A 12,571-nucleotide genomic window follows, 5' to 3' on the forward strand; every position below is an offset into this window, starting at 1 on the left:
GATCCCCCAAAAAAACAGCCCCATTGAAATTTTTCTTGAAACCAGTGATTTCCACTGTGGACTGCCTGCCTCTTACCTGGTGGCAAACATTGCTCTGAGAGAGGAGAAAGTGGCAGCATCTTCTTTGAGGGCTTTCAGCTCGTTTCTGAGCTTCATCATTGTTTCGGTCACCATCGTCTTTTCATTTTCATACTTGCTTTTCAGATTGGCCAGCGCCACCTCCGCTGTCTGCAATTTCGACAAGGGCATTTGGAATAAACCATGTTCTAGAAATTTAGTCTCGAACAGTATTTCAGCATTTCAGTGTTTTTACCTGCTTGTTGGCTTTCAGAACCAGTCTGAGTGTGGCTATCTGCTCTCGCTTGGTGCTCAGTAAGGACTTGAGCTTCAGGATTTCCTCCATACACAATTCTTTGTCTTTATCAAGTATGGGTGCGAGCTCTCTGGCAGCAGCCCTCTGCCTGGACAGCTGTAGGGAGCGGTCAACAGCCCTCTGCAGGTGCTTGATCTGGTCTCTGATGATGGCATTTAAGTTGTAGATGTTCATGGGCTCCTTCCGCAGGTCTCCTCCTGCATCGGAGGGTGCTGGTGATGGGCAAGGGGAACTGCTGATGATAGGGGAGCCCACGGCGTTGCGGGTGGGGCTACAGTGGTGAGCCGGAGACTCCGCCATATTTGAGGTTGAATCCCTGCACTGGACGTCTTTGGACGGGGAGTCCGCGGGACTACGTTGTGTTTCGGAGGAGCAGAGCGCCGAAACCGCAGCCAGGCGTCGGGCCAGGCGAGGGGAGAGTAAAGCCCGTGGGTCTTCAGAGCCTTTGAGGCTGCCGCCGCGCGTGACTCTGCTCTGGCGGTAGTAGTCGAGCATGACACGGTTAGGTGTCTCGTTATTGCACAGACACACGTGGTGGTACAGCTGCGCCAGCTCCTCGCTGAAGGTCACCAGCTCGTCTTGTGCTGTGTTCAGCAGGGCTTGGCTCTCTGCGGCAGCACTCGCCGACGCTCGTAAGTCTGCCTCCAGGCTCACTACTTTTTCGCGGCCTTCCCGTAAAGTGCTCTCCAAATGGCTTACCTAAAAATAATATTGACTTTTTCATGATCAATGACGAGAAAGCTTTCACTTCCAACAATGAAATACAGTGGGGCAAATAAATATTTAGTCAACCACTAATTGTGCAAGTTCTCCCACTTGAAAATATTAGAGGCCTGTAATTGTCAACATGGGTAAACCTCAACCATGAGAGGCAGAATGTGGAAAAAAAAACCAACAGAATATCACATTGTTTGATTTTTAAAGAATTTATTTTTCAAATCATGGTGGAAAATAAGTATTTGGTCTATACCAAAAGTTCATCTCAATACTTTGTTATATACCCTTTGTTGGCAATAACGGAGGCCAAATGTTTTCTGTAACTCTTCACAAGCTTTTCACACACTGTTGCTGGTATTTTGGCCCATTCCTCCATGCAGATCTCCTCTAGAGCAGTGATGTTTTGGGGCTGTCGTTGGGCAACACGGACTTTCAACACCCTCCTCACCCCGTGGCGTCAAAATAATAACAATAACGGGGAGCAAAAATCCCAGAACCACACGGGGGGACCTAGTGAATGACCTACAGAGAGCTGGGACCACTGTAACAAAGGCTACTATCAGTAACACAATGCGCCGCCAGGGAATCAAATCCTGCACTGCCAGACGTGTCCCCCTTCTGAAGCCAGTACACGTCCAGGCCCGTCTGTGATTCGCTAGTGAGCATTTGGATGATCCAGAAGAGGACTGGGAGAATGTGTTATGGTCGGATGAAACCAAAATAGAACTTTTTGGTAGAAACACGGGTTCTCTTGTTTGGAGGAAAAAGAATACTGAATTGCACCATACCCACTGTGAAGCATGGGGGTGGAAACATCATGCTTTGGGGCTGCTTTTCTGCATAGGGACCAGGATGACTGATCTGTGTAAAGGAAAGCATGAATGGGGCCATGTAGCGAGAGATTTTGAGTGAAAATCTCCTTCCATCAGCAAGGGCATTGAAGACGAGACGTGCTTTGGTCTTTCAGCATGGCAATGATCCCAAACACACAGCCAGGGCAACAAAGGAGTGGCTTCCTAAGAAGCATTTCAAGGTCCTGGAGTGGCCTAGCCAGTCTCCAGATCTCAACCCCATATAAAATCTGTGGAGGGAGTTGAAAGTCTGTGTTGCCCAATGACAGCCCTAAAACATCACTGCTCTAGAGGAGATCTGCATGGAGGAATGGGCCAAAATACAAGCAACAGTGTGTGAAAAGCTTGTGAAGAGTTACAGAAAATGTTTGGCCTCCGTTATTGCCAACAAAGGGTACATAACAAAGTATTGAGATGAACTTTTGGTATTGACCACATACTTATTTTCCACCATGACTTGCAAATAAATTCTTTAAAAATCAAACAATGTGATTTTCAGGGTTTTTTCCACATTCAGTCTCTCATGGTTGAGGTTTACCCATGCTGACAATTACAGGCCTCTCTAACATTTTCAAGTGGGAGAACTTGCACAACTAGTGGTTGACTAAATACTTATTTGCCCCACTGTACTTGACATTTTCTGCTAATTACGTTTCAGTGCCATTAACAGCGATAGACATCCAATCAATTTCAACCGTCAAATGGTGCACATTCATCATTCAAAATGCTTTGGACGTCCATTGCTGTCAACAGCAGTGAACAAGTTAACTTATGGGGTGCAGTAATAACAACTGACATTGGTACAGTACTGGTCAAAAGACTGGACATATTATTCACTTAAAGTATTAATAATTCGTGAGAAAAATTGTGAGGAAGACAATACTTAGGCTTACAGAAGTAATTCTCCCTAGCATACACACCTGTTCGCTCAATGAGTGCACCCTGTCGTCAATGTGACCATCTGTTTCTACCCCCACAGCATGGCTGTACTTTTCCTTCAAGGCCTTCAGCTCCGTTTTCAGCTCAATCACCTCTGTTACTGCCACCTTATATTTACACTCCAGGGCCTCAAAGCCATGTATGTCAACATCGTGGTGACCGTTTGCTTGTGGTGACAGGGAGCTGACAGCAGATTTCTCATTTTCTCGAGGGTCATCCAGCTCTTTGCCACCATTGAGATGCTTCATGGCATTGACGTGCTCCGTAAGGCGATGGACGCGCTCACTCTGCTCCGTGAGGGCACCTTGTGCATGTTGTAGCTGGGTCTCTGACTCCTGCAGGTTCATGAGCAATGATGCTTTCTCACGCTCCACCTGATAGGTGGAATTAAAATGAAAAAAATACTGTTAAATAATATCAATTAGAGCAGCCAGTTACCGTAGTTTGCAGATTATAAATCTGTTATAGTTTGGACATGTAACTTATACTCAGGTGCCATTTTGTTGTATGTTTTTTTTTCAACTCTGTCACACTGATATCTGTGAGAAAAATTGAGATTAAGAGTTTGGTAAATTTGATATTATGTGTCATTTAGGCTGTAATGGAATTGTAATGAATAACTGTTAATGGGTATCACCTATGTTACAGGCATACGGTATAATTCTACAGCACATTTAAGTAACAATTTTACATTCAGTTGATTTGTGAAAGATATATATTTCATACACGACTTAATATAAACTTGTCTTTGTATCTTAGCTGTCTCAAACGGCTGGAAATGGGACTGTCTGTTTAAGAAACTCATCGGCTTCTCTTTCTCTCCTCACGCAAGCGTTCCCATTTACTTTTGTTTCAGAGTCGAGCCATTTCTAACGAAGCGTGTCGTCCTCTGGAAGTGTGAATGAATAAAAATACATTTTATAAAGAAATTAGTCATTCTTTATTCTTGAGGGAGAGGGAGGTGGGGTGCTGGGGAGGAGAGCATTGCAGCACACATCAGAGTAGAGGAGGAGGCAGGAGCTCAAGGCGGAGGTAGGTACCACCGAGTGTTTCAGCAGCCCCCGCAGGCAGACACTTGACAACTTCTCAAACATAAGTGAATGGTTCAGAAAACCATTCCTACTGTTTTTAAACCAGGGATTGACTTTATGTCATGATTAAAAAAGTGAAATTTGGATGCAACCCCCCTTTAATATTTACTCTATTTCTGTATAATGGTTGTTCTTGGTCTCTGATTAAATACACCCCCCCCCCCTTCACACACACACAAAACATGCTACTTACACGCCAGTGTGACTTAAATATTTCATTTTCATTGTATTTTTTTTTTTTTTTTGCAAGTGCGATTTTACTGCCTGTTGAAAAAAATACAGTACTGTATTCTCAAAAATGTGTGGGACAATATAACCAGCTGTACACTGTCACTGTACAGTACAGAAGTACAGTACAGTACATTTGCATTGAGTTAAGAACAAATTGTTTTCAAAGTTTTAATCACATTTTGATTTGAATTTTAAGTTGAACCAGTGTGCCTGTTGGCAACCAGTTAAGGTTGTACCCTCCCTCCTGCCTGTTGTTAGCCGGGATAGGCTACAGCACCCCTGTGAGGATAAGCGTTTCAGAAAATGAATTAAGTTGAATCAATAACTAGGGTTTCCCTTTATATACTTGAGTTTTAGCTTACAACAAATTTGATTTATTTTGGTAACCAATATATTCACTGTAAAGCGTACTTACAAAACAACTTCAGTAATAAAAAAATGCTCAAATGAAAGTCATCTATATTTTTATCTAAGAAATACTGTAGTGACCATCTGAAGTATAGATTCAAAAATACAAGCAACTAGAGCTGTCCTGACTAGTCGACGTTGTCGACGTCATCGATGACGTAAATGCGTCGACGGGCAAAACATACCGTCGACGGGTAATGACGGGTTTAAAATAAAATTACATGCAGATAAAGTTACAATAACGGTAATGAAGGGTTAAAAAAAAATTACATGCGGATAACGTTACAATAAAGCAAAGCAAAGTAGAATGGCGGGCGCAAGCGGTTGTTACTGGCACCCCCAAGGGTGCTGCTGTTATTTCAATGTGACTGGCATTGTCAGATTGAGCAAAGAGGAAGAAAGTGGGCGAGCGAGAGAGAGGGAGCGAGATCGGTGAGTTGGGAAAGTGTACAGGTAGCGCGGAGTTCAGTGGCTGCATCCCCCACGTTTTTGTTTTGGTCAATAACAGTATTCGTAAAGAGCCATCCGACGCCTCGCGGTGTTTTTATGCACGCCGCCACCTTCCTGAGGAGGAAATCGGACGGACCGACGACAACGAGCCAAGTGAATTACAGGTTCACTCCTCACTACGGCGAGGAGTTGAAAACACCGCCAATTACCAAAAAGGGCAGAATTAGAATTGGTGACACGTGAAAGTGGCATAAAGCCAAAAAAGTGGACCAGAATAGCCAGAGCCTGGAATTATTTCAAGGAAAATATGGAGGGTGGCACTGTGTGTACTCTTTGTTAAGCTGAGCTCGCGTACCACGGTAGCACGTCGGCTATGAACGAACATTTGAAGCGCCGTCACCCAAGTATAATTTTTGAAGACAACAAGAAACAACAAGCTAGCGGATTGTAAGTCCATACAACTTTCTAACAATTTTTTAAAATGGAAGTTACCTTTATGTGTGTCGCATCAATGTGCATTTTTATGTAATAAAATAATTAATATAAATATATAATATAATTATATAATTTTTAAAAAAATTATTATTAAATTTATTAGGATCATGGAAGTTCCCACTTGGGGCAAATATATACATACATCCCGTATATACTGTGTATATAATATAATAAAAAAATATATGGAAACAGCACTGGCCTGCTTACTCTGATCCATGACTGCAATATTGTTAGTTACTTTATATTATAAAGTATCATTGTGTATACACGTATAGTAGTATACTATAAAATCAATACTACATATTTAATTTTTGTTACTGTGAGTATGTATGCCTCTCATTTAAAATAATTGTGGTAATATTTCAGTGTACCTTCTGTTGAACAGTTTTTCTCCTCCCCCAATAATGCTGAATGCACACTAGAAAAAGCATCTGAACTCACACAAAGTATTCTGAAAATGGTTGTCTGGGACATTGCAATTCATTTTAACATTTAGAACAATATCGACAATGACATACCACAAAAAGAGTAAGAATTGTTTTGACTCCTGTTAAAGAGGTGAAGTCTCAGTGTTTCCGATTACATTTTTTTTGCGCTAGTTAATGCTAGCAGCGTTTGACCTCATTGTTTGTGATTTATTATTGATATTTTTTCATTTATTTATACGTTAATAAAGAATTTAGGTGTTCCAAAATGTTTTTTTGTGAATTAATAAGCTTCAACAAAAATTTCATTATTAAAGTAATAAAAAAATATATATATTAGATCAGTCGACGAATCGTAAAAATAGTCGGCTGAATAATCGGGAGGAAATTAGTCGTTTGGGACAGCCCTACAAGCAACTATATCATACAGTACCAGTCATCCACCGTAAATGGAAACAAAAGTAATAGTAAGTAGCTGAGTTGACAGGAAATTCCCCAAGGTTATATTCTCATGGGCGTTTTGCTGTGTAAATATGTACTACTAATGCCAGTCAATGCACATTCCATTTTGGCATGGGCAATTTTACAAATACTCAATATGGAAACAAGTATTTGGACGGCTCTCCATAATGTACAGGTAGTTACAGAAATGGCACACAAATATTTCACTTTTCTGACTTTCATAATGCTGGGACGAGCTCAGTGTTGTAAATCTTACTTTTAAAAAGTAATTAATTACAGTTACAAATTACTTCTCCCAAAAAGTAATTGCGTTAGTAACTCAGTCACCTGAATGTAAGAGTAATTAGTTACTTGGCAAAGTAACTGGTGATAAATTTAATGCCTTGTTTTTTTTTTTTTTCCTACAAAAAACAAAACAAAACAAACAAAAAAACATAGGTCACAGTATGTGAAGTTTAAAAGTTTTTTGGGACAATTAGCCCTAGCCCAATTCTTTACCCTAATTTACCTTTTACCCTGAATCAACTGTTAAAAGTTGTTAAAATTGCTCCCATTATTGCATTAGTTCCCTTCAGTCTACTTTTGAAATGTGGAAGTTTTAAAACTGTTTCATCATTTAAAGATAGATTCAAGTCAAGATTTTGCCGATTTAGGAGTATTTTAGATAAAAAGTTACTTAGGTTCGCTAGGCAGGTTCTCTGCAACAGAGCCTTCCTAAGAAGTCTACTGCTTTAAAATGGCGGCCGTTTACTAACGCATCTAGTTCCTATACTGTGCACGTTGTTAATGCCGCCGTGTCTGTCATTTCACATCTAGTTCTATATCTATGTGACGTCTAACATATCTACCATATCATGTGGGCTTAGTTTGTAGGCTATCGGCTAAAGTCAGGTATTATTGGAGCCACCTAGCATCGCGTTTGCTCGGCGTCACAACTTTTTTGCCTCCTCCCCACTCCTGCTCTGCATGTCGTCTCGGTGAGTCCGTCTCCCTTAGACCTTTCTCGCGTCACTCACCCAATATAGTAACGCACGCCTATCCATTCTCAGTAACGTTAACGGCATTGCCAAGATGAGAAAAGTAATTAATTAGATTACTCACTACTGGAAAAAATAACGCCGTTAGTAACGCCGTTAGTAACGCCGTTAGTAACGCCGTTACATTGTAACGCTGTTATTAACAACACTGGACAAGCTTAGGTTAGAATCATCAAGATTTGGGTGATAGTTAGGGGCAATGGTCTCCCTCCTCCTTGATGAACGGATAGATTCAAAAGTAATTTTGAAGACTTTTGACTAACCTGCACAAGTTGCTGTTTAAGCTTCTGCATCTCCGACAAGTTGAGCTCACTAAAGAGGTCTGGTACCGGATGCAGACCCTCACCCTTTCTTCCGGTACGGTAGTCTCCATTCATTTTTTGAAAATGGCCATTGTGTCGACAAGCGTCATCACTGTTGCCATTGACGGCGGCACTGCTGCTGTTGGTGCCCCCAGTGAGCTCCTCTGGGAACTTGAGGCCTTCCACGCCAGTGACGGTGAGGGCAATGTGGGCGCCTGCCCCGTAGACGCTGTCACTCAGGCTGAGGTGATGGGCCAACTCTTTGCGTAGATTGTTCTTCAGCTCACGTTCACTCTTTAGGGCATCCAAGGCTTCCTCCAGTTGTCCCGCGGAGATTTCTTTCAGACGTAAAGCGTCTTCAAGTTGGCTGTTGAGCAGAACCGTCTCCTCCTCCAACACCTTAATCTCGTGCTTGAGACCCTCATACTCTACCTGACAACACAAATGAATAAAAGATTGAGAAAAAAACAAAAACAATATTATTAGACTGCAGCAAATACTCTGTCTTTGATACAGACAAGTTTCCGAGGTACTTCCGCATTTCTGCTTGCAACTTCAGTTTTACAATTTCTTCATCCAAAACAACAGTAGTGGACCTGGAGTAACATTACTCATCTAAATCCCTTAAAAAAAGTGGAAATACCGCATCCATCTGCCATTATCACGACAGGGGAGGGCAACATGTTCACGAAGGCAGATGTGGAACCAAGCTTGTGCCACCACAAAGACGGGGTGTTTTTGTAGCCATGTTGCTGCTGTGTTATGGATGCTATGTTCTTCCTATCCCTGCATTTTCATGTGTCCGGTGCTCAAAAAATACTAAAACTAAAATCTTGCTCTTGAAACGACTCGTTGGTTTTGATATTGTTATCACGATGATGATTGTAATTATGTTGATCTTTTAATATTATTTACTAAAACTACTGTATCTGCTGCTAGCCTGTTGCGAATCAGTACGTGTAGGATGGCACAATTATGTCGACGCATGAATGCAAAGTGTTACATGTTTTTGTACGTTTGCTTACAGGTGGAAAACCCTGATGTTGAGATGCCTCACAACAACACTTACTGTACGTTAATGGACATTTATCGAGACTCCGTGCGTTCTACCGGGGGGCGGCCGAAAGGCTGGGGCTAGGAGATGGTAGCTTGCCTCGCGGAGGACCGTCAGCTCGATCCCGAGATCAAACTACGAGCTTTTTAACTGCAGCAACCCTAACCCTAACCCTAAGATACGTTATTGAAGCTGGAATTACTGAGGACAGTGGGAGAAAGCCCGTCTGGCGGCCGCCAAGGGTCGCCGTAATGTTGGGTGAAAGTTTGGCAAGGCTCCCTTAAGCTGCTCTGTAGTATGCTCCACCTTCGTTAATATTTTTATAATAATTTTATAATTTGTGATTTATTGACCCGTTTTGCACACACACCAGTTCTTTTAAATAAAATGGAATCATGTTGTCCACATGTTTTATCAATCAATATCTGCAATAAAAAAGATATTTATTTATTTATTTATTTATATGTCTATACCTTGCAGCATTTCCTTGTAACAACAAAATCAGCGCTTCTGCATTTGGCAAATGTAATATTTCTAATTTCCCCTCATTTTGGTCACACAAGTGGCCGGCTTATTAATCTACACAGGCAAAACTGAACATTATTATAGCTTATATATCTAGATAGAACCTTTTTTCCATCCATATTTTTTTTTTTTTTTTTTTTTTTTTTAAACCTGTCCTGTTCAGCTGTTTGACACAGAGAATGGAAGTCTAAGTGCCCGGATTCTGAACAGTTTTAATGTTTCACATTGAGAGTCTGACATACTCCCATTGTGATGATTCAAAATACCTTTTTATTATGACAAAGCAGCGAACAGGAAGGGATTATGGGGGGACAGAAGAAAAGAAATACAAGAGAAGAAAGAAAAGAAACACATACACAAACAACAACAAGAAATACATTGAACATCTAAACTAGTTACTAATATGCTGGTGCTATCGTCAGCGAGATGTATTTCCGGTTTACACCATGTGGGGGCCTATTGGCCAGTGAAAGAGGAGAAATGGGGGTGGGGGTGTCTATAAGACTATAAACTAAGTGATTGAAAGGGGTAGAGTGTACACAAATCAGTTCTGTGATCTAGAACCCAGTAATCGTGTGAATCTCTTATGAGTGAAAGCCCGTTGGCGACCAACCCTACGCCGCCGCATCGCCAATCCCGGCACCGGAACCCCCAACCCGAGCATGCCCTACCACATCCAGCAGCACGCAAGCCCCACCGGGCGCGCGACAGCCACGCAGACGGGCGGAGAGACCGCGCGGGCACCAACCCAGGGCCACGGCCCACACCCAGCCAGCCCGGGGAGGGAGGGCGGGCGGGGGGGCGGGGGGATCCACGCGCAGCCCATCCCTTCTCCAACCGCCCAGCAAAGGAGCCACCGTCACCCCCCCCCGGGACCCAGGGTGGTCCCCCGGGCCACCCGCGCGCCCATCAACCGGCCTTCAGGGATGGCAGGAGGGGACGCATCACCAACCCCACGCCTACACCCACCCCCGCCCGCCCACCCGGACCACGAGCCACAGCCACAGCCCCCCAACCGGCACGGCACGCCACGGGGCCCCCAGCGGCCCACCAAGCCCCAGGCAAGGCAGGGTCCCCCGCCGGTGCAGGCGACACCCAGCTGATACACCGGCGCCCAGCCAGCGACCCGCGACGAAGCGCAGGGCGGACGCCCAGCCAGAGAAGAGAGGGGAAGGCGGAGGCAGGAGAACGCCCAGGGACTGCCATGGGGCGACGCAAGATCGGAGACCCGACCCCCCAACCCACTCCCGCGGCCGGCAGCCGAGGCAGAGGGGAGGCCACACCCCGGGAGCCACGCCATATAGAAAAAGTGTGGGACCCACCTACCACCCTATTACCATCCATATTTTGTGAATAGGTTAAGTATTATGGTCAGCAAGTATTTTGTTAAAATAATGTGGCACCTGGACTGAGCTGTGTGTCGGTGTGTGCGTGTATGTGTGTTATTCACAAGTCAAACAAGCACAGTAAAAGAAGTAATAAGATTTTTGTTTGTGTTAGACACGTTAACTGCAGGAACTTGGAAAACAAAAAATATGGGAATTTGTGTGATGCAGAAAGTTTAGGTTACCATGCTCCCCCCTATTTGCCCTTTGAAGCCATGACAAATGTGTGCACAAACTATAGTGAGGTGTGAGCAGCCTGAAGATGCACTGTACTAAGCTGTGCCAAAACCTTGATGTGACTATTCCAAGGCTTCAGCACCAACCTGGCTCTGCTTTAGCGTAGACACCAATTTCTGCAAGGTGATGTTCTCCTCCTCCAGCTCCGTGTAATCCTGAAGCAGCCGCGTCTCTCGGAATTTATACTCCTTGATCTCTTCCCTCATCCGACCCCTCTGGAGCTCCAGCATTTCATTGCTCTGGGGCACAGGAAGACACAAACGGACATTTGAAATCCCTAAAATGTCAATTGTCATATGTCACTTCCAGCCCACACAGTTAAAATAGATGGGAGCGCTATCACTGTCAAAGGCAGCTCATGAAATACTAATAATATTTATCAACAATTGTGAATATACCATTGCCTGGACTTGCGGTTGGAGGATTATACTGTGTGTGAGTGTGTGTATATTTGGGCTGACAGTGAACAATGCTTTTGCTTTTAATAAATGATGACTAGAGCGTACATGCAGATCATTAAGAAATTATTTGAGCCTCACATTTGCTGACAGCAGCTCTCAAGCTCTTGAAGTTAATAGAGGCTAAATATCCATACTAGTGATGTTTTAAAGTAATGTTGGGCCTGTGTTGTAATAATTGTGCAGCACAGCTCACTGTGTCGCACATGTGCCGAGCTCAGGGCATTTAACTCATCCCGGGGTTGATCCCCGGATTTGCCCAACACAATGGGGTCGTGGCCCCAGTGTCTGACCCCAACTCGAACTCCTCTGTGTCACGATTCATGAACAGGCAGGCAGGCAATGAGAAGGGAGTGGACCCAAACACAGAAAAGGCAGGCAGGTTGGTGGTGATCTCCAAATGGTTTAAATGAAAACTCCAAAAACAAAGTACAAATCAAATTCAAGAGGCGAACATAAGACACGGTATCAAACTTACTTTGGGACATAGGCACGATCAGGGCAAGGACACAGAACATGACGAGAATGACGCAACAAGAACCGACAGCTCATGGCCATCTTATATACAGACATGGGGCAATGAGACAATGACGCACAGGTGGGTGACACAAGAAGCAGTGGATCGGTAAACACACAAGAAGCAGGCCACAACAGGTGAAATCAATGGGCAATCACATTGTCACGACCCACTATGGGAAAAACTTGACAGAACCAAACACAAACCATGACACTCTGGAGTCACGATGTCTACAAACACAAACACCAGGCCCACAAAAAGCAAATTAGCAGACACAAAACTAAGATAAATATGAAAAAAAAATTCTCAGTAAATCAGATAAAAATGGAAAATGAAACACGACATGTAAATGTCAAATAAAACGATTCTACATGAGGAATAAATGTATAATTTGGTTTAATAGCAATCACAGCCGTAGGTGTCGCAAAACATCATGTCTTAAGAGGCTGACCTCTTTTTAGACATCACTTAATATATTCTGTGCCATTGAGTCTTAATAACTTTTGAAAGGAGTTTTAATGACCGTAATTTTCAGACTATAAATAAACGCTAATGTCACATTTCGGCTGCTGGTCAGATTGTGTTCTCGTTACAGAGTGTGGGCTATGTTCCCA

At 43.4% G+C, this 12,571-nt stretch overlaps 2 protein-coding genes across 4 annotated transcripts in view; one reads left to right on the forward strand and one right to left on the reverse strand.

Annotated features, from left to right (window-relative positions):
• LOC130916192 (uncharacterized) overlaps positions 1–1,511 on the forward strand; it is a 51,953-nt gene extending 50,442 nt beyond the window's left edge. Inside the window, exon 2 of the mRNA XM_057836702.1 lies at positions 1,471–1,511. The gene's annotated coding sequence lies outside the window, so the exon portion shown is untranslated. The remainder of the gene's footprint in view (positions 1–1,470) is intronic.
• bicd1a (bicaudal D homolog 1a) overlaps positions 1–12,571 on the reverse strand; it is a 42,564-nt gene that overhangs the window by 6,580 nt on the left and 23,413 nt on the right. For all 3 annotated transcript variants that reach the window (XM_057836706.1, XM_057836704.1, XM_057836705.1), the window contains exons 3-7: positions 11,069–11,221; positions 7,743–8,213; positions 2,862–3,254; positions 314–1,072; positions 77–228 (exon numbers count right to left, since the gene is read on the reverse strand). In XM_057836706.1, the coding sequence (XP_057692689.1) occupies positions 77–228; positions 314–1,072; positions 2,862–3,254; positions 7,743–8,213; positions 11,069–11,221 (1,928 nt within the window). The remainder of the gene's footprint in view (positions 1–76; positions 229–313; positions 1,073–2,861; positions 3,255–7,742; positions 8,214–11,068; positions 11,222–12,571) is intronic.

Source organism: Corythoichthys intestinalis, chromosome 5 (assembly GCF_030265065.1).
Source record: "Corythoichthys intestinalis isolate RoL2023-P3 chromosome 5, ASM3026506v1, whole genome shotgun sequence".
In the NCBI taxonomy this organism is placed as follows: Eukaryota; Metazoa; Chordata; class Actinopteri; order Syngnathiformes; family Syngnathidae; genus Corythoichthys; species Corythoichthys intestinalis.